This window comes from Lepisosteus oculatus, chromosome 16, assembly GCF_040954835.1.
Source record: "Lepisosteus oculatus isolate fLepOcu1 chromosome 16, fLepOcu1.hap2, whole genome shotgun sequence".
Taxonomy (NCBI): domain Eukaryota; kingdom Metazoa; phylum Chordata; class Actinopteri; order Semionotiformes; family Lepisosteidae; genus Lepisosteus; species Lepisosteus oculatus.
The window spans coordinates 9,939,956-9,967,677 of NC_090711.1; the positions used below are offsets into that span (position 1 = coordinate 9,939,956).

Below are 27,722 nucleotides of genomic sequence, written 5' to 3' on the forward strand. Positions count from 1 at the left end.
CGCTGTTACGCAGTTCACGAAAAAAGAAAACCGAAACTGAACCGGACGGGCACAGAGCATCAGAAGAGGAATATCCCGGATAGACAACTAATTATAACCCCAGCAAGAGACGAGGAGTTTTAGATCAACACCACAGCTTCGAATGAACATATGAGATATCCGAGAAAAGGAGAAGGAGAGAAGAAACCAGCCCACTACGGCTAATGTCGGAGACTTTTTTTTTGTTTACAGAATCATTAAAGCTACTTTGTTTTACTGTTGCTAACTGGAGTGCCCGATTTAAGGTTCAGCTAAATATGAAAAATGAAGCCTAAATGGGGGATCTGAACAGTACACTCTCTGACACTGTTTTGTTTTTTTCACCCGACATGAGATCTTTCTAAACAGGTATGTTATTTATTAATGTCTTGGCAGAATGTACTTCTCTCTTCGGGTCAAAGCCAACACATTTATTCCCGTTAACGCTTGAACTCCAACGTGGAGACCGAGCCGAGCCGTACTGGGTTAGACTTTTACTAGTTGTTTCTGTGCATCGAGAGAAACAGGAAAAACTTGTTCTGGTCTATGTAGCTTCTGAGATGAGTATGCATTGTTTTTGCATGGTACTTGTCAGTGCATTGCGGAAGCATAACCGGGCTGGGCACCGGTTCACCCTTAAGAAAAAAGGGTTAGTCAGTTCGTTTCTGTATTTCAAATATGTTTAATTATTGATTTCTGCGACATAGCGATAACGATATTTGATGGTGTTCTAATGTTCCCACTTTGAACCCTTTCACCCTATTGGGTACAGTACGCGTCAGAGTAGCTTTTAACACTCATTGCATAGCAAGCTTGACAGTACAGACACATCAGCCAGGACCATAACAGACGCCGACGTCGATTCAAAAACAATTGTACATTTTATTTCTGCTAAATGATAAAAAGGGAATCTTGCTATAATGCATTGATATACGTCTGCGGAAAAATGTCAACATCGCGTGTGACAGAATGAACATAATGTCAGCAACTAGGAAACTACTGTACCAGCATGAAACAGCAATTAAATAAATAATTGTGTTGTGCAGTTGTGTTATGCCGATAAACATTAGTCTTGACAAGTTTCACTCTGGTTTTATTACTCTTCTGGATGAGCTGTGAAAGAGAAGAAAGAACTCAGGTACCACAAATGTTTGCTATAGCTCAGGTCCAAATACAGGTTTATTTATTTTAATTATTTTCTTTCTTGATTTCCCATAGTTTGTAACAATATAATCACATGCATTTTTAAGAGGCAAAGGGGCACAGTATTTCTGCTTTTGTAGAGGACGGGGTTTCCTTGGAAATTCCGTGTAACAGATACACCTACAGCAGTTCCTGAGAAATGGAAAGTGAAACAAATTTCAAAGTGAGATTCTGTTCTGTTCCTGTCTTGTGTCTTTGAGTTCTCAAGGACTGGAGGTCTGAAGTTATTTAAGCGTATATTTGCTTGTGTTTCCCTTTGTGTAGCTGAGCTCAGTTCATATGCTTTTGTTTTATTTGTCTGGGAATGGTTTGTGGTCTGATGTGCACGCATGGGGAGATTCTGTGTGCTAATGAGTCAGGGCAAGAGTGGGTGTAAGATTCAAAGAACTGAGGGTGTGTTTGAACAAAAACGGAAAACAGCAGAAAATATTGCAATTTTGTAATATGCAAATGGTGTTGGTCTCTTTAACAGATAGTTTTCCCATGCTGCCTTGTAAGAATCTGGCAGATCAGCTGGATTTGTTAAATTGTCATTTTGATCATTTTGATGCAACTTCTATAAAAGATGTTTGTATTGCTTCTTCTCGTCTTAACTAGACTTTTTTTCTCCTCTGAACAAATCCGTTGATAAAACAATAACCACCTGCGTTGCTGAAACGTGCTAAAAAGCAACCTACTGATGCTGTAAAATGCCACAAAACTATTTCAGGATGCTTGTTGTGGACTGCCTATAGCCGATTTAACTTTTAAAACTGGAACACTGATAAAAAGTGCAGAAGTTAGTGTGGCAGGGAGGCATGGGTTCATATACACTTAATCCAAATGATAAAGTTTTCATTAGATGTTTAAATATAATTATTTAAAATTCAAAATGAAATATGCAAATAGAAATGCTTCTAGGATGTTTAAATTCAAACATACTAGAAGCATTACTATTTGCATATTTAGTTTTAAATTTGATCATTACACATCGGTGCATTTCAAATATTATTTAATTTGCTAAGCTTAAAGTTGCCTATTTTTACAGCAGCTCCTGTTTATCTAGATTAGACCTGCAATCTGTCAATTGCCATGAATGTTTGGAAGTGCAAAAGACAATTTAGCAGAGAGGTCAATGATAAATCATCACCACATAAAATGCTATGTCTTTCAGAGGAAAAAATAAACGTGAATTTAATATATTGGACCCAAGTATACTGTTAGTAAAAGCCACATGCCAACAACCAGTGGTATCAATTACAGTGCAACAAAACAAAACTTGCATTTAGTCGGTTTTGTCTTGTTATAATTATGTCTACACTCTGTGCTCTAGAAGCTGAAAAGAAAAGTTGACAAACTACCCAGTGGACCCCTCTTTAACTTATAGCAGAGAATAAGACGGTTATTGTTTTAAATAATGTACCTGCCCTTGGATAGTTTGAGTGACATTTTCTGTATAACAAGATGAGGTCAAATTGTGTTTGTTCCATAACCTAAATAAGCTTTACCTACATATTTTAAAAACTTATTTGTAAAACATAAACATAAAACATTTTTTTATAGGCTTAAATCTTAATAGAATGTTTAGATTATTGTGTTGCCATTGGTTTATGCAACAAGTATGTGTTGTTTAGTAAACTATGTAATACAGTATGTTACAGTAAAATGTCAGAGACTGTACCAACTTGATGCAGTGACTCATCGAGTTTACCTTAAGAAAACATTGGCAGGTTTTTGTACATGGAAAAAAAGAATCAGGCTTATTTATTCCTTACTATAATATCAATACATTTCAGCCAATATATTGTCTTTAAGGTTGCATGAATCTTAAATGAGGCACTACTTTTCATTATAAAATAAAACAAATAATTTGCTGTGCTAAAGAGGTCTTATTGGTGTTTTTAATAGATTGGGCTTCATCTGATACTGACTCCTAAAGTGATTACTGACACTGATTTATGTTTTATAAAGAAAGAGAAGTTTTCTTTCTTTAACCCACCTCCACCCCCCCCAACTTTGGAGGACTTCTTTATTTTTATTTTTTTTTTGTATTTTATTTTCACTCTCTCATTTTTGTTCTTATTAGACAATTACAACAAAAAAAATTACAGTCACAAAAAAATGAATTAAAACAAAACTTCGAACTAATATTCTTAACAACCAGTGCCATTCAAATATGTCTCTAATGGACCCCAAACATTCCTATACTCATTACGTTTCCCCTGTAAATTATATTAAATCTTTTCAAATTTAACTTGTGATACAGCCTCTTTAATCCATTCTTGTACGACGGTCCTGTAATGTCCACCCATTTTCGCAATATATTTTTTTAATAATACAAAGAGTCAAAAAAGTAATTTTATATTGAATAGCTACTTTAACCTTTGATAAATCACCAAGGGTACATGAAATAGTAGTAAGTGGAATTGAGATATTTAGGTGTCCGAGAGCATTCCCCATTGTGGAGGAGGTCCCGAATGACTGTATGTGCTGACAATACCATAATAAGTGCAATAATGATCCATTATGTGTGTTACATTTGGAACACATAACTGTATTATGCCACTTCATCTTTTTCAATTTTTCTGGGGTATAATAGAGTTTATTTAAAATTTTGTACTGAAGCAGTTTGTTATGTATAGCACTAAATGGATAACTAACATAATGCCACACAGTATCCCAGTCCTCTGACCCTACACAGAGATCAGCTGTCCACTGCTATACACCTATCAAAAGACACACCTATCAATAGACTTGTCTGACCTTGCATTAAGAAGGTTGTAAAATGTTCTAGCCTTCACTTGTATATTAGTCTGCAATAGTTTATTGCTGTAATTATCCAGTTCTTGTTTTAATTCACTTAACGGAAAGGTTTTAGACAGTAAACTTTTAAGTTTTTAGTAATTTACAAATTATTTTGCTCGAAGAGATGTTTGATGAAATAATTCAGAAAAGGACAGCAATTTGTTATCTCTAATCATATGACCCAAGAAAGAGTTACAAGTTAAAAACACGCTCCTGTGCATGAAATCGTTAGGCCTGCGAGCCTGCTGTGATATCAATGTAGATCAGTGCAGGAAGTGTCATTTCCTCTGTCTAGTATTTTAGGCTAGTTTAATGCAGAGGTACTGTATATATTTGATTTTACACGAGTCAGTGTTGTTACAGTTGTGGAAGTGGGTGTCTGAGGTGTATTAGGATTTAAATTATTCTTGCAAATTATTCTCATTCTATAAAGTGCTTTGAGAAGCCACCTTTAAAGGCGCTATATTAAATAAAGTTTATTTTTAAAGACAATGGTCAAACACCTGGCTAATGTCAGCATTTGCAGTTCATAGGAACGTCAGGGCAAGGAAGGAACAGTGCTTGCTGAGTTGTAGGGCGTCTGTAACTAATTGATCAAAGAAATAGTAAGATTTACCTTAGTTAATTAAGTTCTGGTAAATCATTCAGACAAGACTCATCAACAGAGCGAGAGGGGAGAAAGGAAAGAAAGAGGCAGGAGACAGAGTGGAGGATGGACAGAGAGAGGAAGCAAGAAAAGTGAGATACTGGAGGAGGGAGGTCTTTGTCTGGTGCGATTGTTAAGAACAGATTTGGGTGTAGTATTTCAGCCTTTTTAAAAGAGCTTGCCATTCAGTTGTTTTAACGATTTCCTGTACAGAGAATGGTTAGTGGATGCATTTTTAGAATATGGAGATTGGTTTTCCATTGGCTTCATAGCATCCAGATTTGTATATATATGTAGAGGTATTTAACTGTAGGTCATATTCTGTCTAGTTTAGAAAGCAGGTATGTCTCTCTTGTTGGCCTGTGTAGGTGTTGTATAGGATTTTGAATACATGGTAGCAGTTTGGGGTTTTTCTGGTCGGAAGGATGTAGATCTCCGACATGCCTTGTTTGTAAATAGAGTAACATGTATGTTGTATTTTCTGTGGTATGTTGTTTGGTATTTGTCATTGTGATTATTAATAAATGTGTTTAATTCAGTGTGCCTGATTTATTACCAAATTATTATTTATGCTAAATCTCTGCTAGAGAACAAAGATCTCATGCACCTGTAATTATACCAACTGCTCAGATATATTCATAGCATAATCTTTACAGTTGGGGGATTATGATTGTTCAATTAATTTATTGATTATCCTGCTCGGTCTGTAGTCTATATTCTTAACCTTGTCTGGAACAATATAATCTCTCTTCTCTCCCTCGGTTTCTGCAGGAATTGCCTTGCTGATCAGCGCTTAGGAGCAGTCTTTGAATTGATCTTCCCACTGCCTAATTTAGGGGGTGTCAGAAAATATGAATGGTGACAACCCTAACAGGAGATGGGGGAGAGGAAGAGGCAACGTGGAGCACAGAAGAGGTAATTGTGGTTTCATAAGACACTTCATGCTAGAATTGTTTTTTTTTCACATGGCTCGGTCTGTAAATCATCTAGATCTGAAATGGAGATTTAGCACTGCAGGTCAGAGATGACCGGCTTTAATCTGTGCTAAATCTTTAGCTGGTAGTGGCAGGATTATCCAGGGACATTGGCACAATTGGACGAATGCTCTTGCAACTTAGGTAGGTCTGAAGCCAGCTAGAGTGCCTGTGAGCCTGCTGTGTAATCAGTGGAAGTCAGTGTAGGAAGTGTCAAGCCCTCTGTCTAGTATTGTATTTGTGTTACTTTATGCTGTGGGCTTCCTCTCTGGGGGGAAAAAAATGATGCATGGCCAAATAGTTCTGGGATGGTTCATGGTTTCATAATCCTTGGGGTACTATGAGACAGAAAGGGATTTTAAAGAAGCCATTAAACAGAAATAATTCCACATTTAAATTAAGAGCTACATCATTGTTAAGTTGACCATTGTTTCCTAGTTACAATTCAATACTTTTATGAAAGGATAATGAAATGCTTCTCAAATATATTTGAACAATTTTTATTTAATTATATCTGTTTGCCATACTTGCAAGGGTTTTTTGCTTCCACTCATCAGCCCCCCGTTTCCACTGTGTCTGTGTCCAGGTGCTGGTGACCACCGGGTGCCCAACCAGGCCCCTGGAGGAAGAGGAAGAGGTGGGGAAGAGAGAAGGTGGAACCAACAGGATGATGGGAGGGAGAGAGATGGTTGGAGAGGGCGAGTGGACAGGGACGGACATGGAGCGAGAGGAAGAGCGGAGAGGGTGGGGGATGGAGGTAGAGGGCGAGTGGACAGGGATGGGGAGGCAGCGAGAGGAAGAGGGGAAAGGGTAGGAGATAGAGGTAGAGGGAGAGAGAACAGGAATGGGTACAGAGGAAGAGGACAGGACAGGGGTGCAGATGAGGATAGAGGAGAGGGAGGTGAGGGTAGAGGAGAGGGAGGTGAGGGTAGGGGGCGAGGTAGAGGAAGAGGGGGTGGGAGAGGGAGAGGAGGGAGGGATCAAGGGGGACTGGAAGCTGACAGAGAGGTCCGCAAGCTAGGGTACAAGACCCTGGAAGAACTGTCTGGAAAGGAGGCCTCGGAGGTGGCTATAACTCTGTCATCCAGTGCAGGGCTGCGGGCTCTGCTGGAGGAGCCAGAAATGGGCCACAACATGGTGCAGCTTCTAGTCCAGGTCCTGAGCAAAGCCATTGGCTCACGAACTGATCGCAGGATTGTCCAGCACTTAGCTGGGGCTGTAAAGGACTCAGGCTTTCTACGGACTGTCCTGCCCCACTATGTTGTTGGCATGATGTCTGATCACATCCCTGCTCGACGGGCACAATACCCAAAGCACTTAGACAATATTGTAAGTCTCCTGTCAGACGTGGTCAGTATTTTCCCAGCCAGTTCTGTCCAGGTGGCATCTATGTTGGTGGCCCTTCTCAAGCCAACAGTCAATGGCCTACGAGCTTCTGGGGTGGATGTTCCTGCCCAGACAGAGCAGAACCTGGATAAAATTCAAGGACTTACTGCTCACCTTCAGGAGAAGGCTAGGGACGGTACCCTACGCTCTGACAATTACACCTTCCTGACTCCTGACGAGGACGCCCCACCTGGGGAGGGGGACTACCATACTATGACCATCTACCCCAATCCTGATGAGATCCACCAGGAAGAGAAGCCCTTCTTGCGTCCCAACGTCACCTCCCGTAGATATCCTAATCTCCACCTGTACCTGGACACGCACTTCCGTCTCCTGCGAGAAGACTTTGTCCGCCCCCTGCGCGAGGGCATCCGGGAACTCCTTCAGAGTTACCAAGAACACACCCTGGCTCAGGTACCCTTAAAGAAGAAGCGCTTTGATGACATCCGAGTCTACTTTGACACCCGGCTGCTTGTTCCCTTGTGCACCCCAACAGGCACTGCCTACAAAGTGCAGTTCGACCCACGTCCACTGAAGGTGAGTCAGGTTCAGCACCTGGGGTTTAAGGAGTCGGTGTCATGAAGGGGGCTTTCCATTTTGGTCACTTGGCAAGCACACATCACATACAGCTGTCTTGTTTGGAATGACAAAGGAAAAATGCAGAATTTACCATTATTTGTTCTATTGAAATTCAGCACTCTGTCAATGCAGACAAAACAGCCAGAGCAGAAAGCATTCCCTGTAGACCAGGATATCATTGTAGTGTTCTATATAGGGAGTAGGACTAGAATTAGTCTAAATGGGCTTTTAATTTGATTTTACAAACTTGGAAGTCAGACACTTTACCTTCTGCTAAAGAGGCAGTTAACCATTTGGTCAGTATGATTATAAAAAGGCACATATGGAGGGTTAGCCATTACACAGCATACTCCTGTACCTTGGGGACATTTTAACACCCTCCAGTTGACAATGGCCAGATTAAAGGAGACCAGCAATTGTTCTGCAAAAGTGTAGAACCATTATTCGTCAGTCGTGAATTATTTTTAATTTTCCCCCTTCAGTTTGTCCGGTGGCAGAACTCCAAGAGGCTGCTGTATGGGTCGCTGGTTTGCATGTCCCGGGACAATTTCGACACCTTCCTGTTCGCCACGGTGTCAGACCGGGACCCTGCTGAGCTGTGCAAGGGCCAGGTGCAGCTGAGCTTTGTCAGGGAGAGCCGGGCGGCACTTGCAGGGGTGCAGGCCTCCCACTCTTTCCTCATGGTGGAAACCACTGCCTACTTTGAGGCCTATCGTCATGTCCTGGAGGGGCTACAGGAAATGACCGGAGATGACATGCCTTTCCAGAGGTTTGTCGGGTTCCTTCGTCCTAGTCTTCTGTTCAACTGGTGACTTAATTACTGCATTTAAATCTGCAGATACAGATACTCTTCATCTTTAACCAGGGCTGGGTTATCCAGTGCAAAACCCAGTAAAGCTGGTTCAGTAATACCAGCTGCTTTTGCTTATTAAGTCACAGTGCAACATGTGAAATTAACAAGTACCCAAGTATCTTTAAGGTTTGCCACATCGATGGTATTTTGGTATCCTGGCTGGTTGTTTGGGTGCAACTGAATAGTATAATCTGAACAAAATATGATTGCATGGTTGAAGGGCTGAATTTTTAAATTTCAAAGGTGGCATCCCGCCCGCTTTGGTGTATTGTTGACCTGGTCACCTATTAACCTATTATCTATTGACATAATATGCCAATGTAAGGGCATTTGTGACTGCTAACACATCTAGTGGTTATTTCTAAAATTTTAAGAGTTGGAAACAAATGAAAAAGTTTAATTATTAAAATAGATATGAATCTAGTCAAGTGGAATAAAACCTAGAAAACTGGACAAGTTGGTGTCTTTAGCAATGCTAGGGATAATCACTGGAGTCCAGCATTTATGGTTGCATTAGGATTCTCAAGAGTGCATCAATCCTGATAAGGCTCAGCCCCATCTTTTTCCATCACGTTTCCCAGATGAGGCAGCACTGGCTAGTTTCCCTATAGTAAGCCATTCTGGATTGTTTAAGAAGACTGAGACTGTACTTGTACTTACCAGACTGCTCGTATCCTCATCTAGGTACATTGTCGAGTGCCAGTCTGACGTGTCTCCACCTGCCTACTTGCCTATGGGAGGGAACTATGACCTCTCGGCCATTGCAGTACCCAAGGAAAGTGCAAAGGCTCCTCTGATGCCCTTCGATGCTTTGGATCCCCTTGCCTGGCCCAGCATGGAGCAGCTGGGGCTTGATGAATCACAGATGAGGGCACTCAAACTGGCTCTCACCAAAGAGCTGGCAATCATACAGGGTCCTCCAGGCACCGGTAAGCAATGCCAGTAGGACGGTTTTCAGATAAGCTTTGCTTTACTTTCTCATTTCCATTTAAACTGCAGTTTTTGTGGCATTCTATCACTTGCCTACAATAATACCGTACCAGAGTATTTAACGTAGTAAATGTTTCACACGGCAACGCTTGTTGTAAAAAATGGTAAATGGACAGAGAAACCAAGTGGCTTGTGCATGACAAAGTGACGGGAACACTAGCCCAGTCTGGAGATGCTTTTCCTAAATGCTGCCTTTACGAAATTATCTGGATAATACTTTAGTGCCATAGTGTTCAGAACAAAGATGCCAGATTGATTTTATGGAAACAAATAAGACACATTGCAGAGTATTCAGGTTTTGTAAGGGCAGCAGGCTGCTGTCTTAGCCAGTACCAGGCTCTGGAAGCCTGTTACCATATTACATTTTGCACTGATCAAAGCACATATCGAATAGTTCCAAAACCCTCAAGGTAAAAAAGAGTACTTGTTTTTATTTAAACTGCAAATTTTGCCAAGATGTGTTTTTATTGGCATATACATGGTTATAAGGAGATGGATACATGTAGTTGAAATAACATTGAATTGATTTTTGTCTTCTCAAGTTTTTTTTTCTCCACAGTTTGTACTGGAGCCTGCAGCACTTTTAAAATGGAAAAGCTCATAGTGCTTCATAATGCTGTGCAGTGCCATGCGCCTTCTTGATTTTCACTCTGTTCTCTGTTTTTATGTGGATGGATTTAACCCTCTTTTAAGACTGTGCAGTTTTTTGTTGCAAAGTGTATCAAGTGAGCCTTTTAAATCATTAGCTGCAAAGGGTTTTGGAAGGGTTTGTTACATGTATACAGCTGAGGCAATAATTTGATCAGTTACTTTAACTGAGAGCTTTAGTGGCAGAGGAAACAATACAGGACCTGTTTCCCATATATACTGGAGCTCAAGTACAATAGAAAGGCTACAATTCAGGGGAACATGAGCAGCTGTTTCCAGGACTAATGAGATATAACACCAAACTAGGTGTTGGGAAATCTAGGAAACAAAACACATCTGTACCTCATAGCTTAACCACCAAGGTCCTCTGACACGGACACGGTGAAAAAAAGTGAATGGATCTACTGTTTAATTGTTTTAATTTTGAGCAAGAGCTCGCTCTGCATTCTCCCTAGTAACAAAGTTGCCATGGGTGAAATTATTAGCCATATCACCAAGTCAGTCACGAATAATAATACTGGAAGTTATGGTGATAAGTGCGTCTTGATCACTTACAGGGAAAACCTATGTGGGTCTGAAGATCGCTCGTGCTCTGCTGAATAACACCCAGGTGTGGCGGCATGACCTGGAGACCCCTCCCATCCTGGTGGTCTGCTACACCAACCATGCGCTCGACCAGTTCTTGGAAGGTAAGAGCCGCTGTTCTTCAGGAGTGGAAACGTAGGGAATTTAGGGAATAGGGGTATAAGTAGTGCTTATTGTGTAAACCATGTGGTTCTGGAGCTTAGTTTAAATAGGATGGAGTGCCCCATGAGGGAAAAGGGAGAGCTTAAACGTGACTTGTGCAGGGCATCATTGTCACCCACGTTCAAAACACTCTCAGGCCTTCACTGTTGATAACAGGGTAAATTAAAAATATTTTTTATTAGTAATTTAAAATACCATAATCATATTCTATTAGGCTTACTCTGTTTTTGAAACATTTCCTGTCTGATTAATGTTTGTTAAAACATACAATTCCTGGCAACTGTGTCATTCTAAGCACAACCCAGAAAATAAAATCTTAATTTATTTACCAAGCTCTCATTGTTCACTACCAGTCTATTGCTTCTCATCATTTTGCTTGAAACATTTTATGGTAGCTGATCATCTCCCTTTCCCCTGCTTTCTCTTGTCCTTTCTGCGATGATCAGGTCACTTCTTCCAAGTGATTCCTCTGCTCCTCACACTTCTAGTGCTTCTCTTCCCTGCTCTTATGCTTAGGCCCTCATCTTCCTCGTTTGGCACTCTGGTCCCTCACATGTCCTGTCTCCAGTCTCTCCCCTGTGTCTCCTCTCCTCCATATCTGGCTGTCATTGTCTATCTCTTTCTGGTATTCCAGCTCCTTTCTCTTTCAGTTCTGTCTTTGATGGAAACAGTCACCCCCAATCCTCATTGCACTCTCTCTCACTATCTCCATAGCACCCCTGAGGCTCAGGTGTGCAGACAACACTAGTAGAAATTACTGTTTTTCCTGCTTCATGCCTATTGACTGTTGTCTTTACTCTATACCCATTTCCCTGGACATCTGCAGTTGGGCTACATTGGGCTAATTGTTTCTTTTGTTCCATCTTCGATCTAACCTTTGTATCTTGTGACTAACACTTCTGCAGCTCAGATGAATAGGATGAAAATAGAAAAGTACTTTTCCTCATTGCAGCCCATGTTAATGTAAAGGTGTCAGGTGAATGAAATTAATTGAAGCACCTCAGACTCCCCTCTCTGCCTTCTGCAGGAATCCATGGTTTCCTGGATTCGGGGATTGTAAGGGTGGGCGGCCGCAGCAACAGCGACATCCTGAAACGTTTCACCCTCAGGGAGCTGAGAGGGGGCTCCAATTTCCGCAGGAACCTACCCTCACACCTCCGCCGGGCATATTTCGAGGTGAGCACAGTGGAGGTTGGCTGTACCACACGCAGTGTGTCACAATTGGCGTCCACCAGTAATGGCGTCTGATTTTAAAAGTGGGTAGACTAAATAAAAGGCATCTCACAAAGAGTGTATTCTGCATAGGAAGTGTCAGGCTGTGTTACAGTATTCCCTGATGGACTAATTTCATATTGATTGATCCTCTTTAGTACTCACCTACTGTACTGAACTTTCTTTCATATATCACAATGGCAGTTCTGATAATCTGGCCTCAAGAAGCAGTTTAATTGCCATAAAAGTTGGGATCAAGAGCTTTTGTTGTAATCTAAAGAAATTCAAAGGAGGACATATGGAGCAATTAATATGTGATTGTGTGTAGGTGCCACTTAATCTTTTTTAGTTCTTAATGTTTCATAACTTCAAAGTGAGGTAAGCAACACACAAGGTATAACATTGACAGATTTTGGCCTTATGCTGTTGGTAATGGCTGTGAAAATTAAGTGTTTGCACACTGCCTGAAGCCTACATGCTGTACTTCAAAAACAAATGGCCTCATGTGACCCGTACTCTGCCTAGAAACAGACACATCAAGATCAGACCTTGTTGGACAAGACTCAATTGTTGTTCACAACTGGAAAACTGTGTGTTGTTTATGGTGTTACTTCATAGTTTGATGTAAATACAGTTCTATGAAATTCTAAGATTGTCACATTATAAATATTCAAAGAAAAAAAGTAAATGCTACAAAACAGTGTACTCAAGATAAAGGCTATATGTGGCTGCCTCCTTTTGTATTAGGATCAGAACGTTTTGAATTGCAGATTAGTATTATTAAAATAGAACAATCTGGAAATTATAAATCTAAGAACCAAGACTAGAGAGCACGTGACTTCCCCCTGGATGGGACATCAGAACATCACAGGGATTTACCCCCATCACTACTGGTCCCCACTAATATAGCCTGGTGGCCTGGAGCCACTGGGGTAAAGTACAGTACCTTATTTAAGAGCAACAGCAGTGTCTGCAGCAGGGATTTTAATCCATGACCAGTCAGTCATTAATCCAAAGATTTACCCACTACTATGCAACTCCCATAATACAGTAGTCGTTCACTAAGAACTAAGAGACCACAGGTGCTGTCTGAGGGTGCAGAAAGGTGGTCAGTTATTGAGCAATCTGGGACAATGACGGTAGTTCATTTCACCATTGAGGGGCGAAGATTGAGAATGCATGGACTCTGGAAGTGGGAGAAAGGAGAGGTGGTTGAGAGGAAGTGAAGGGAGAGATAAGAAACCGAAGACGGAAGTAAGATCAAGGATTTTGAATTGGATGAGTGCCTTGACAAGGGGCCTTTGAGAGAACTGAAGTACTATACTTCAGCAGCATGAGAAAAGCAAGGAAGAGAAAAAGAACAGGGTGAGCTGCAGAATTCTGGACCGGTTGGAGCTGTGGAGAAGCACTGTGCTTTAGTAAAGTATTCTGCATCACTGTTTCTTCCTCAGGAAAGGGCTATTTGATGCAACATAAATGGCTGAGAGACAATGACCTGCCCTTCTACCTCTTTTCCCCTTCCTCGCCCAGATTACTAAGGAGCTGGCACAGGCAGAACAGCGGATTCGACAGGAGGCAGGACAGCTGGAGTGCACTCTCAAAGGCATCATGCACGAGCAGTTCCTGGAGAGGTTCATCTCCGAAAGACATTGGAACAGCCTCAACCAGCAACCAGTGAGCAGACTGCGCTAGGGCGAGCATACTTGTGGCAAACATGTTGGCATGGTCTGTCGGCGTGCTGTTGTGTGCCGTATGTGTATGTACAAGTGTCCGTGCCCCTCTGCAGTGTGTCTCCCTTGGTGTTTCTGATCATCACCAAAAATGCTTGCATGAGTGAAAACACTCAAACTTAATTACAATTGTCTGTTAAGAATATAATTCTTGTAGGTACAGTTTTTAGGCCATATAAATCCTAGCACACAAACTGTTTCAGATTGACTTCTATTTCATTCATTTAAGTTCCTATGGTTTGGTTCGGTTTTTGGTTCTGGTTGGGATTTGATTTTGATTTTCATCCCCCTTTTTATTGACCCCTTGCACTTTGGGCATGCAAATTTCTCCACTGGGGTATTTGTTGGATCTGTACACTTGACTGGGTATGTCAAAAGTCTGGAGTTTCATACTCTTGAATGATAATGTTCTGGGCATCTGTCTAGGCAGCTCTTTAGATGTGGCAGCTTACTGATTTCTTCTGTGTCTGCTTCTGTGTGCAGCTGTGGGATGGGTTCCAGCGCTATGGGAAGAAGCAGTCTTTAATCCTGGAGTGGCTTGGCCTGGGGTCCTCAGAATTCCAGCAGACTGGAGGAGAGGCACCTGCTGACAATGCTGGTAAGGAACCTCTGATAAATGACGGGTAACCTGACTTCAAGATGGGTGGGGGATTAACCACTGTGGCTGTGGTCAGAGGAGGGGCGCTGCTTTTAAGGAAGGAGCTCATTTGAAGCACAGCATTGCAGCCTCCGTGTCTTCTTTGCCCATCTCTCAGAGGAGGCAGAGGAGGAGCCTGGGCAGGAAGAGGAGGAGCTGATAGAGGTGGAGGAGGAAGCCGAGCTGATTCAGGCAGAGCGCCTAATCGAGGAGGGGGAGCTCCGTGGTCATGCGCAGAAGAAGAAGAAAGCAGACTTCGCAATCAAAGAGCTGGCGGGCATGCTGCTGGCCCTGAACCTGGACAAGAATGAGGAAAGAGGGCCAACACAGAGCCAGGAGGGCTGGCAGGTATTGACCCCAGGCAGAACCCTTGCCAGTTGCCCAAAGAAGCTGTAGCTTATGATTGGGTGTTTTTTATTATAAGATTTCAGTACAGATTACATTATTGTCACTGAATGTTGTCAAACATTGTTATGAATTGGAATAAAGATCATGTAAAGTTTTTGTGTTTTTGGTAGAAAAAAACTATCAAAATCATATATTGTGCTGATGCCAGAACACTTTTAAACCTTTGGTATTTTGCATGTTGAACAATCTATTCAGTCAGACAGGGAGGTTATGTAGCCTGAGGTATGTGTAGGTAATGCAACAGGAGAACAGTTTCGCCCTGGGTCTGCTCAGATATATATTTTTTATACTACAGTAGTCCTGCCAGCCTGTACTGGATAAAGAGATTTGGAAATGGACGGACTATAGTGGTGTAGCAATGTATTTTTTTTGCAGTAACTATTATTGTCTTATTTAGAGTAATTGTACAGCCTACTAGAAGGAGAAAGGGAGCAGCAGAAAAGAAGGAGTTGGTGAGGTTTTACAGCTCCAGATTATGTGGCTGATGTGTGCCTGACTGTGTGAGTTTGTGTGTGTGCAGATAACACGTGATCAGAAGAAAAAAATGAAGCAGCGTGTGCGCTGGGAACTGTCGAAAAGCTTGGCCATGAGTGAGCAAGAGGAGATGGCAGTGTGGGATATCTGGAGGCTAAACTTGAAGGACCGCTGGAGGCTGTACAGGTAGGAGTGCAGACAGTCTCACCACATGGGCACAATGTAGTGCCAACAACACACACGTGGAACTGCTGAACAGTCAGTTGCACATCTCAAAGCAGAATTCTTACAAATAGTGATCTGTGCTAGTGTGGCACTACGGAGGGTCTGATATCAACAAAATAGCTCCTCAACCCAGACAGGTATTACATTTCTCTTGGTCCTGCAAGGTACACCTTTGCCTCCAGTTCAGAGTGCAACAATTAAATCCAGTACACCACTCAAATTAAAATACACATAACAGCAGTAGAGTTGTTAAGCAATCTATAATGTACAGTGAGGGCTAGATCGTTGCTTTAAGAGAAGTTAGGGTGGTATCGTCAGTTCAGTCAGACACCTCCCTCTGGACCAGAACTTCTTAAACTGAGTCCATCCTAGGATGGTGACAGGGGTTACTATACTAACTAGTCTTTCAGCCAAGACATTACAGCATGGTACATTGACATGTCTGTCCAGTTGAAATGAATGGTAAGAAAAATATCTTATGAGGAAGAAACTTGTAACTTAAATGATTACACATTATCGAGTTCAAGAAAATGCATTGTAGTCACAGTGTTGTACAGACGTGTGTAAAGTGCATGTTACATTTACGGAGAACTATACCCATTCACTTGGTAGCAAATTAAATACAGCTTGAACTCCATGGCTAAGGCAGTTCAGACAGCCACTGCTCAGCATTAGGACAAAGCAGTGCTTCCTCAAAGAGAGACGGATGTGCTGCATATTATCCAGTTGGCACAATAGGTGCTGTGCCCAGGGCTTATGACAACTAAAGGGCCCTTGAAAAAAATCTTGACCTTTTTATTTGAATGAAGATAATTGATCATCCATCTACCCATAGAAATTTGATATACGCATAAAAATGTATCTACCCAAGAGGCCTCGAACCTAGAGGCCTACAAGAACATTAATGTGGCCCTGGCTTTAACACTGGGAGAAGACTGCACTGCCCGCTGTTCCTCTCTCATCTCTGTGCCCCAGGCTCTGGCTGAGCCGCTACCAGACGGACATGCGGGCGCGGGCCCTGCAGTCCGAGCAGGTGTACCAGGATGCGGCCGAAAGGCTGGCGGAGATCAGGCTGCGGGAGGACCTGTGCATCCTGAAGGAGGCCCGGGTCATCGGCATGACCACCACCGGAGCCGCCAAGTACCGCCGGACCCTGCAGGAGGTGCGCCCCCGCCTGGTGATCGTGGAGGAGGCAGCCGAAGTGCTGGAGGCCCACACCATCACCACGCTCAGCCAGGCCTGCCAGCATCTCATCCTCATCGGAGACCACCAGCAGGTGAGGCCCCGTAGAGCCCAGTCCTGTTCCAAAGCTGCAGGGCTAGCTTCAGGCTACTAATCATAGATCAGGCAAAGTTCGCCAGTGTGTTCACCTAATCTACTGCTCCCTTGTTAATAGAGGTCATTTCAATAGTTTCAGATTCATAATTATAACAACGGTAATAATAAAAAACATTTTAAATAGTGCCTTTAAAAGTGGCTTCCTCACTATATCTGTATTTGTCCAGCTAAAGTACGCTTTTAAACACATTCTAGAGGAACAAATTAACTCATGTCAGAAAACAGGACTTGAAATATTAGAAATTATATTTCACTGTTTTTTTTTATCAACCTGGCTTTTGACCTTCAAAGGTCTCATGGCTAAGGTGAATATAATTGCTTCCATCTCAGTTTTCTAGTTTCTGGGGTTTCTTAATAAAGCAGTTAAAAAACAGTTTACAAACATGAAGATGTCCTGGGTCCTACCATATCTCAGAGAATCTGATAATTTGTAAAAATATAAAATGTGTATTTTTCTCAATTGATATGACATTGAGTGCCCAGATTTCTAATACTGAGATCTGAACATACAAACAAATGAGACTCAAACTTAACATATTATAGTGATAATAAGTTATTTTTATGTGTTTTATCTGCTGGAATAACAGGTGGATGTAGGGTTTGGACACAGTTCAGGCACCAGGGGAGAGAAGCAGAGAGATGCACCAAATTGTTAGAGCTTAGAGACATTGAGGGAGGAAGATAGGTAATACAGTAATTGTAGATTAGTCACTAGAGCTGAGAGATTCTAAAAGTGACAGAGAAACAGGTTTGTACTAACAACCAGAGCTGAGGGAGAAGAGACCTGTATTTAACCTCTTGTAAAGAAAATTGTAAAGTGTTCCCTGGGCTCAGGCAGTATTGAATAACAGGGCAGATGAGCTGTAAGCCTCATTAACGCTTATTTATTGCTGTGAGTTACCTAGAGGGTGCCCAGAGCTGGTACAAAATTCTTCCTATTGTCACCAGGACCATAAAGCACAGATCCCCTCACAGAGCATCTCTATTGATCAGAGAGCACAGACAGGTAAATACAGCTAAAACTGTGGATCAAGGGAAGACATCAATGGCTTACACTTGCTGTGCTGTGTAGTAGTAACAGTCCCTATTGCCAAATCTGTACCTCGGTGTGAAAAGAACTATGGTTTATGGATTGATATTATTACATATAGATTTCTGTGCAAATAATGTTGAAGCCATTAAAGTTTATAATGTAATTATTCACCTTCATGTTTCATTGTCTGAAGCTGCATTCACTGGGCTCCCTGTTGCTTTTACTGCGATTTACTGCAGTGCTGATACCGTTATAGCTTGTAACAGTAATAGACTGTAAGTAGTCATTTTATCAGCATATGCAATAATAAGCCATAGCACTGGTAAACCATGGTACTGTACAATAGTAAAAGATTGTAAAAGTAATTAAGTTAAATGGAATTGTAAAGTAACCTATAAACAAAAGCAAGATAAATAAATGTAAATTAAAAACCTGTGCTGAAATACCATGTGTCGTGGATATTGGAAGGGCAAGCTGTGGAATGGCCAGGAGGGCAGTAGAGACCCTATGTGTAGCGTTGAAAGGGGCAACATGGAGGTTAGCCCAGGCTCAGGGGGTCACACGATGTCGGTATAGAAACCTTTGCCCTCAGGCTACGGACATGGGGAGACCTGGTGCTAGGCGGGTCTCAGGATATCCATACCCTCCCTGCTGAGCCAGGAGCAGAGCAGACACAGGAAGTAAATAGGCTACACAACAAGACACACCGGAAAGACATGAATAATCACAGGGAACTAGGAACAGGAAGAAGAGCAGCGCCCTCTAGGTGTACAGGGTGTGACACCATGTACATTTAGCATGCTGAGGTCACAGGAAAGCTTTTCTGAGTCTCAGCTGCAGTTACATTTAACCTTTGCCATTCGTGCCCACAGCTGCGCCCCAGTGCCACAGTGTACGAGCTGGCGAAGAATTTCAACCTGGAGGTGTCCCTGTTTGAGAGGCTGGTCAAGCTGGACTTCCCTTACGTCAGACTCAACTACCAGGTCAGTGTCACTCGGCCCCACGTTGTTCAGGGCCAGAGACGCCAGCGGAGATCTGGCCAGCTAGCGTCATAATGAAACTAATCTGAAAAGGACTGTGCTGCAAATAAGCGACCTATTACAAAAGAAAACAAAACCAATGAGGGAAGAGGGTGATATTGGGTTATATTGACCCAGTTTGAAATTAAGTTTTCATGGTAAGGCTCACAGCACTGAATCATGTGTTGGCTCAGAGGAGAGAACAAGGAACTTCAGGCAGAGTCATCCAACCTTCTCCCCCTTTTACAGGCACCACAGAGGTTTCCCTGTAGTCTCATGTCATTTTACCTTAATGCTTGGTTTATTTTTCATGTAGTTGAAAACTTGAATTATGTATCCAATTCTTTAGAACAGGATTTGTGTAGTATTTGTGAGTTTCTACATCTCAGCGATCTTCACTTTAATTGCTTGGAAAAGTAATTTTTTTGTGAATGTGTGGAACTGGAAACCAAGGTATTTTAGGTATGTCACAATTCTTACAGCAGTCTTTTTCAATACTTTTATAAACTATTAGATTCTGTAATATTTCTTCCATTTGACCACTTCCATTTGCAAACTTTTTAAACCAAAAAATAAGAAATGTTTTCTCTCTGTGACCCCTCTAGCTCACAAAAAATCAAGGCCTTAATTGACTGGGCCAGATGGATGTTTTTACAAGACAGTTAGCTTAGAAAGAATGCTTCTGTTTATGTTGATCTGCCTTTCTTATCCTGATCCTTATTTACCCTAACCGTTTCTCTCTTTCACTCAATCAGCACCGCATGAGGCCAGAAATCGCTCGACTTCTGACTCCCCACATTTACGCGGAGCTGGAGAACCATCCCAGTGTACTGGAATATGACAACATCAAGGTCAGTTTACAAGTTCCAAAAGGGATTGTGGGCTGTAGAGATGACCATTCATTACTTGTCCACTTGTTTGTTACTTTTAGTATACCGTTTCCAGAACTCATAGTAGGTGATTATGTTCTGATTCATCTATTATCATAAAGACACTTTTTCCTGGTAAGAGTAACAGTAAGCCACCAAGCAGCAGATCACATGACACACGAGCACATAAGGATAATTAACCTAGCCTGCATGTCTATGTGAAGAAACTGTAGAACGTGGTAGGACATGGAAATTCAGCACTGTATGTTCCTGAGGTTGACATTAAACCCAGGACTCAAGAGCAATGAGTCAGCAGTGCTAACTGCTATGGCACTATGCACCCGTTCAAATCCAAATAAAAAAAAGTACTTGAAACGAATCACATCAATACGGTCACATCCAGCCTGTCACAAACTGCTTTAGAACGTTTCATAGAGGCAGAAAATAGGTAATTGTTTATTAGAAAAAATATTAATTGTAGTTTGTTCAGCTTGAGGAGGGAATCCTCTCTTAAGAATGCATGAATGTTTTCAAATTAAATTTGCTGTTTAAATATCTCTTGCTCATCATTAATCACAGTTAAAAATCACTGTGTCTGAGATGCTGAGTTGTGAGTCATTCAGTTGTCCAGAACAATTATTACTAATGTTTGAATTATTAAAAATAACATTTATGGTTCAAATACTGTTTTCTATTTACAAATAAAAAATAAGATTGTAAGGAACTGGCAATTCAGTTTTAATGTATTCTTCTTATTAAACATTTAATCACTGTGTGTAGAGTTGCCGGAAGAACCTCTTGTTAGGTGGTTTAACATGTGAAGCTTGGTCACCCTGACCTCAAACTACTTGTCTTCTTGTCCCCTTGTCTGTCTCTGTGCCAGGGATTGCTCTCCAACCTCTTTTTTGTGGAGCACGAGTTCCCAGAGCAGGAGATCCAGGATGGCCGCAGTCACCAGAACCCGCACGAGGCCCGGTTCCTCGTCGCCTTGTGCCGCTACCTCATGTGCCAGGACTACCAGCCCTCTCAGATCACCATTCTCACCACCTACACCGGGCAGCTGCACTGCCTGCGCAAGCTGTTGCCGGCCAGCCAGTTCGCTGGGGTGAAGGTCCATGTGGTAGACAAGTATCAGGGGGAGGAAAACGACATTGTTTTGCTCTCTCTGGTCCGCAGCAACCCAGAGGGGCGAGTGGGTTTCCTTCAGATCGCCAATCGGGTTTGTGTGGCCCTGTCCCGTGCCAAGAAGGGCCTCTATTGCATCGGAAACATGGGCATGTTTGGGAAGGTTCAGCTATGGAGCAACATCCTTCACACCTTGCGGGAGAGGGGGCAGATTGGCCGCTCGCTGATCCTGTGCTGCCAGAATCACCCAGACACCCGCGTTATGGTCTCCTGTGCCCAGGACTTCCAGCAGGCCCCCGAGGGGGGCTGCAGCCGGCCCTGCGAGTTCCGCCTGGAGTGCGGCCACGTCTGTACCCGTGCGTGCCACCCGTATGACGCGGATCACAAGAAGTTCAAGTGCCTGAAGCGATGCCAGAAGGTGCTTTGCGAGCAGGGCCACCACTGCCCAGGGCTGTGTTTCCAGCAATGCCAGGAGTGCCAGGTCCTTGTGGAAAAAGAGATCCCGTACTGTGGGCACAAGCAAAAGGTGCCCTGCTCCCAGGACCCACTGGATTCTATCTGCCAGGTTCCATGTACTAAGATACTGAGGTGTGGTCACCCCTGTGATTCTGTCTGTGGGGAGACCTGCACATCCCGTTGCCTGGTGATGGTGACTATAAAACTACAGTGCGGCCATGAGCAGGAAGATGCCTGCTACTTCAGCAAGCAAGAGGAAGGGCAGAGGCAGAGGCACCCTGCATGCAGGGTCAAGTGCAGTGAGAAACTGAAGTGTGGCCACCCTTGCCCGGGCACCTGTGGTCGTTGCTACCAGGGCCGCTTCCACGAGGCTTGTCGTCAGGGCTGTCGGCGCCCACTCATCTGTTCTCATGAGTGCAGGGAGCCCTGCACCCAAGAATGCCCCCCCTGTCGGCTGCCTTGCCAGAACCGCTGTGTGCATAGTGCCTGCAAGAAGAAATGTGGCCTGCCCTGTGCACCTTGCGTGGAACCCTGTTTCTGGTTCTGCCAGCACCTGCGCTGCAGCAAACTCTGTCATGAGCCCTGTGATCGCCCACCCTGCAATGAGCCTTGCAACAAGGCCCTCTCCTGTGGGCACCCCTGTATCGGACTGTGTGGGGAACCCTGCCCAGACAAGTGCCGCGTTTGCCACCATAATGAAGTGACAGAGATCTTCTTTGGCAATGAGGATGACCCCTTAGCTTACTTTGTCCAGCTGGAAGACTGCGGTCATCTGGTGGAGTCCGTCGCCATGGACCACTACATGAACATGGATGAAGGGCCGGGGGAAGACAACGAGCATGTGTCCATCAAACTAAAAGAGTGCCCCAGGTGTCGCACACCCATCCGCAGGAGCCTGCGCTACGGCACTGCTGTCAACCGCAGCCTGGCCGAGATCGAGAAGGTGAAAGCCCAGGTTCATGGCTCTCCACTCGCCATCGAGAAGAAGCAGAAGGCTCTGGTGAGGCTCCTCAAAGACAAGGTGGCCCTACAGCTCTATCTCCATGTGGAGTATCGCCGGCTCCAGGAACAGCTAGAGGAGACGAGCCTTACATTAAGGGACTTGGGAATACTGGAGAACAAGATTGCCTTCTATGATCGCATTGGTCAGCTGTGCAAAGCAGAGGAGAAAATGTCTGTTGACGATATGGATCGATTCTTCAAGCGGGTGGGTGAATGTCTGGAGTGGCTGGAGCACCCGAACTTGACATTCTCTGAGCAGCAGGCATCTGACCTTCAGGCTGAGATCCAGAGGCTTACCTGTCTGGCAGAGCTGAACTTGCGCTGCCAGCATGCAGGCAGGAAGGTGCTGAGTGCCACGGTTCATGCCCAGGTGCTGTCCCTTCGACAGCTTCTGGAGGGCACCGCGCCATTCACTCAGGAAGATGAGCAGAAAGCACAGCAGGCCATGAAAGATCTGGATGCCCAGCTGCCACGCAGTGGGCTGGGTATCTCTGATGGAGAGCGAGTTATGATTGTCAAGGCTATGGGACTTCCCAAGGGACACTGGTACAAGTGCCCTAATGGTCATGTCTATGCCATTGGAGACTGCGGGGGGGCCATGGTTAGCAGGATATGCCCCGAGTGTGATGCCACCATCGGTGGTGCCAACCACAGCTTAGCCAGTGGCAATGATGTGGCATCAGAGATGGATGGGGCTCAGCACGCCGCTTGGTCTAATGCTGCCAATGTGCTGGACCATGACTTCCAGAGACTCAGGCTGTGATTTGTCAGGTGGACAGGTGTCAGGTGTGAGGATCGATTTTTTTCTCAGGCTCTTCTCACAGCACCGGCCTTTAAAGGTCACAATATTACAAGGTATCTGAATTATTAAGAGATAAAGATTTGCAATAAATGTGAAAGTTAAGCAAATTAATTAATACATAGAATGATAAGGCTCTGTGTAATTTCAAGCTAGGTCAATCTTTTTTCCTCTTTAGGGGTCTTCATTTTAAGCTTATATATCGCAATCAACTTTCCATCTTTTAACTTCTTTTAAATCCTCTCTGTATTTTCTTAATCATATCAGAAGGCACTAATCCTTGCACGCCTTTCCACATGAATGTGTGTTTTCTGTACCTCACATGAGACACTGATCCAGTTGTGTAAGCGATAAAGCACCAATAATATCTGAGATCACATGGCTGCATCTGCCGCCATGCAGGTTTATACCCAGTTTCAGATTTACATTTCTCTCTGACTTTGTGGTCCTGCACTTTTTCTTCTTTGCACTTCACCGAGTTCACAGCAGTAGATTCATCCCCAGTAGACTGAGAAAACTCAGGTGGCCATTTGAAATGCCTGTGTTGACCTCAGTGATCCTTATAGACTACTGGTTTAATTTTACCCTGGGCTTTAGCCTTGTGAGTGGATTAGAATTTGTGCAGGAGGAGCTATCGAGCCCTTTTCTCCCTCTCGTGACTTGAGCAGTTAGTCTTTTAAAGGCCTAGGCACCTGTGCAGCACTGGTTTAAACTCTCAGATACAGGTTAAAGCTGTAGAGAGAGCAGAGAGCAGTTGCTCTCAGCTGGATTGCTACATTATCATTTTTAACTTTGTAGTGGAAGACATTAATAACTGTGCACAGAAAAAAAGTCTAAAAGGTCTACTGCTAAGGTTGTATTATTCTCAAATTTTAACATTATTTTAAGTGAATTCTGAGTTTTCTTTAAAGCCGGAATGTATTTCTGCATGTTTCTGGTGATGACCATGTCTCACTCTTGATTGTCCCGCAATTCCTTCAAATTCCGTGCAGTTAAGTCTGTAGTTTTATTGTTCCCTTGCTGCGATTAAACCTACATCCTCACAGTAAGCACAGCACGATGGCAATATGCAAATGAGGCTAGACAGCTTTAAAATTAGGCCCAGAGTCTTTCATTTTTTTATTGCATAAGACTAAATACACGTTTCATAAATAAATATAAATACAATTAAAAAATAAATTTCAGTGTATGTTTTGCACTGGAATGGCTAATGAAAAAATTAAAAAGAAATGACTTTAGTGATCTGCTGTTCGTAATCATTCTGGACCTTTATATAGGGGTACGGAAATAGTGTCCCACCAGTAGGTCCAATGGGAAAACAGATGTTCACATCTGGAATCTTGGTGCTGCAGGTTGCACCAATACAGCCTCTTTTGTTTTTTTGTAGTTGCAATCTTTGCACTTCCTAGTTGAATTCTTCCACAAAATAAATAACCTCCTCATGCATCTTTAGTGCAATGATTGAGCAATTAAACAGTTGCTTTTGCACTAAAGTTATTTTCATTTGTGTCACAGATTGTTCTGCTAGCTGGTTGTATCTTTTTTCTCATGCTGAGGTGATACTATAGATGCACTGTCATTGATAGTCCAGTAGTCCAGTGAATTTTCAGAGGCCAGTCGGTGAAAATCGTGGGCATAATACACCTGTTTCCACAATCAGGGAGCTGTTTCCTCTCTTTGTCTTCCAAACTGTGTAGCCAGTATTTGTTAGCCATTGCCCTCTGTCTGGTGAAGTTAAGTGGTGAAACTTATAGCTGTCATAAAATTAAATTCTTGCTATCATGTCGGTTCTTCTTCTTTTATGGCATCTACACATAACAAGCCACATGCCCACAGATCATGGAACAGTTATATAAACAGAAAGCTGTAGTCATCAGCTTTGGATTTGCACTTATTCATATTTTATGTTGCTTGTTGTACTCGTCCTGGAAAATTATACATTTTGCTTCTATGGAAGGATTGTTTCTAAAAAAGAAAAATCGAATGTTTGCAAACTCGGGGAAATGTCCAGGGGAACTGTTCCACTGGCACACAAGTCAGAAATGCCTGATTTGTTGTCAGTAGGTTTATGGGAAAGGTCAGCAGGTTAAATCCCAATAGTGATTTCAGACTTTTAGAGTACAGTTCTATTTTTGTTATTATATTTGGGCGGAGTGGTTGCACTGTGGCTAAGTGGATCTGTGCCTGTGTCCGGAAGGTTGCCGGTTCAAATCCCGCAGCCAGTAGAAGAATCCTACTCCGTTGGACCCCTGAGCAAGGCCCTTAACCCCAACTGCTCCAGCGGTGCTGTACAATGGCTGACCCTGCGCTCTGACCCCAAGCTTCTCTCCCTGTCTTTGTGTCTGTGCCACATGGAGAGCAAGCTGGGGTATGCGAAAAGATGAATTCCTAATGCAAAAATATGGCTAATAAAGTGATCTGATCTTATCTTATTTGCTATACCTTTTGTTCTCTCTTCGTTTTACTATGGTTGCACTATGTGTTACGATACCAGAATATATTATCATACAGCCATTTAAAGCCTTTACTATAGTAATGGATTGGCACCACTCCAGACTAGTTTAGTACACCACAGAGAAGACATGTTGAGATTAAGGAAATCTAAAATTGCTGGAATAGTTTTGTACCACAGTCAGTCACAGGCAATGAGAAGAGAAATGATTTGAAAAGCATCTATCTAAAGTTCTGAATTTCATTAAGAGAGTGAACTCCCAGAGAGAGTTTAAAACACTTAGAATTAGAATTTTCAGCTCTATTAACTTATCTATTCATATATTTGATCTTCAACATACAGCTAGTTTCATTTTTATATCAAGGAACCAGTGCCTTTTAATTCATGAACTGTAAAGATGACTGAAGCACATATTGTTATGTGGTGGATAATAACATAATCATTGGGTTTGCAATAAAGAAGAATACTGCCTTTGCAATTTTTAAAAAGCCATTTTAAAACTCTTTTCAGAGGCTTCTTCACACATTCTGTATTAACACTGTTGTATCAGGTTATAGGCTATCATTGAAGTAGTACCTTTAAGTTCACTTTTAATGGTGTATGACTAGATCAAATAAGAAGGACTAGAGATGTGACGGTTGTACCAGTGGACAGGAATTTAGCTCTTGTAATACCTTACAATTTTTGTTTTCTCTGTAGTGATTATAGCCTGCTACAAGTGTAGTCTTTGAATCCCCATGAAAGGGTGCAGACAGGCTCATTTTTTTCTGTCTGCATCTTTTCACAGGCATTCAAAACCGCCTACTCCAGAAGACAGGAGAAGCTAAAATTATCCTAATACTGGGTTTACACTTTCCTCCACCTCTCAGTGTTTTACTCATTTCTTTTTACATCTTCCCATTTAATTTATAGATTCCCCAGAAATGAATATCCAGATTTTCCTCTTTGTACGCCCTCTTATATCTTCTTTCTCACATTTCATTGTTTTTAATCTTCCTTAGCGACCTTTTCCCCTTATTTTCCTGCTCTGTTCCTTTTTCTCCCACACAATCTTATTTATCTTCTCTCTTTTTCTGCATGGGATGAATGTCTGATTGCTCCTGTATAGCAGGCACACGGATAACTGGCAACCTTTCCTACATGTTTATTATTCCAATTGTCAGAATAAAATACTGATACTTTTGATTTGGATTTTTGGTGGTGATTCTTGGCAATGAGGATGAATAGGAATGGTGATTCTTATTTTGTTTTAACATGTTCCATTCCAAAAACATTGTGATATCCAATTGATTGAAGTGAGGTAAAAAAATGAGATGTTAGATGGGATAATCTGTTTGCCTTCTTATAGGTTATCCCTTACATATTGCTTCATTTCAGAGGTTTTTAACAAAGCAATTTGACATACTGTATTTAAAGATAGCACCTTAGCAAGGGGAAGTACGTATTGATATATGTAAACACAATGATACTTTTTCCTAGAGGTTTTTAGACCCTGATTACCACTAATCATTTACTATCTTATATTATTTTAGGTAATAAATGAAATGGGATGGGAGGCATATAGAACATGAAATAAGAGCTGGACAGCATTTTATAAGTACCTTGATGTGTTCGAATAACATGTAAATATAATGGTTTTGGAATGGCTCACAGGAAGTATGCAGGACTATGCCATTGTAAGAAGAAATATCAAATCTATGTTTTCTTAAAAGTGTAGGTGGAGGTCCACCCTTCTACTATATGTATTTGTGTTCATACAGGTGTTTACAAAATCAATTCTAACACAATAAAATTACTTTTTGGAAGGCACAGATCCAAAACTTTATTCATGGTCCAAAACTTTATTCATCACAAAGAAACACAGACCAGCACCCTCCCTCTTCTATTGCAGCCCACCTGCTGGCTCATAACTGTAGTCTCAAACACCACTGTTTTTCCTTTTCGACCACAACTTGGCCCACAACTGCCAAAGGGGGAACAATAAGTGCTGTCGCAGGATGAATGTAATTGAGTGCTTTCATATCTGTATCAGACAAGCTCCGTCACCCTCATCCATGTGACCTCTTCTATAATGTGCAGATTGAATGAAATGTGTGATTAGCTTATCCATAGTCG

The 27,722-nt window shown here is 42.5% G+C and overlaps 1 protein-coding gene across 1 annotated transcript; it reads left to right on the forward strand.

Moving 5' to 3' along the window:
* The first annotated feature begins 8 nt into the window (after positions 1–8).
* znfx1 (zinc finger, NFX1-type containing 1) lies at positions 9–27,416 on the forward strand. The gene is made up of 15 exons (XM_015364905.2): positions 9–387; positions 5,423–5,566; positions 6,212–7,548; positions 8,073–8,359; positions 9,128–9,372; positions 10,639–10,770; positions 11,856–12,004; positions 13,571–13,714; positions 14,254–14,368; positions 14,526–14,755; positions 15,336–15,475; positions 16,490–16,790; positions 18,758–18,868; positions 19,660–19,755; positions 20,657–27,416. Exons 2-15 carry the CDS (start codon positions 5,503–5,505, stop codon positions 23,117–23,119), a joined length of 5,814 nt encoding a protein of 1,937 aa, XP_015220391.1. The 5' UTR covers positions 9–387; positions 5,423–5,502; the 3' UTR covers positions 23,120–27,416.
* Positions 27,417–27,722: the final 306 nt, after the last annotated feature.

What these genes read in the sequence shown, in the direction of transcription:
- znfx1 (XM_015364905.2), top strand. Translation starts at nt 5,503, where the DNA reads ATGAATGGTGACAACCCTAACAGGAGATGGGGGAGAGGAAGAGGCAAC. An exon ending in GCTCGACCAGTTCTTGGAAG is followed by an intron (nt 10,771 to 11,855) that starts GTAAGAGCCGCT and finishes TGCCTTCTGCAG; the next exon opens with GAATCCATGGTTTCCTGGAT. An exon ending in TCATCGGAGACCACCAGCAG is followed by an intron (nt 16,791 to 18,757) that starts GTGAGGCCCCGT and finishes TCGTGCCCACAG; the next exon opens with CTGCGCCCCAGTGCCACAGT.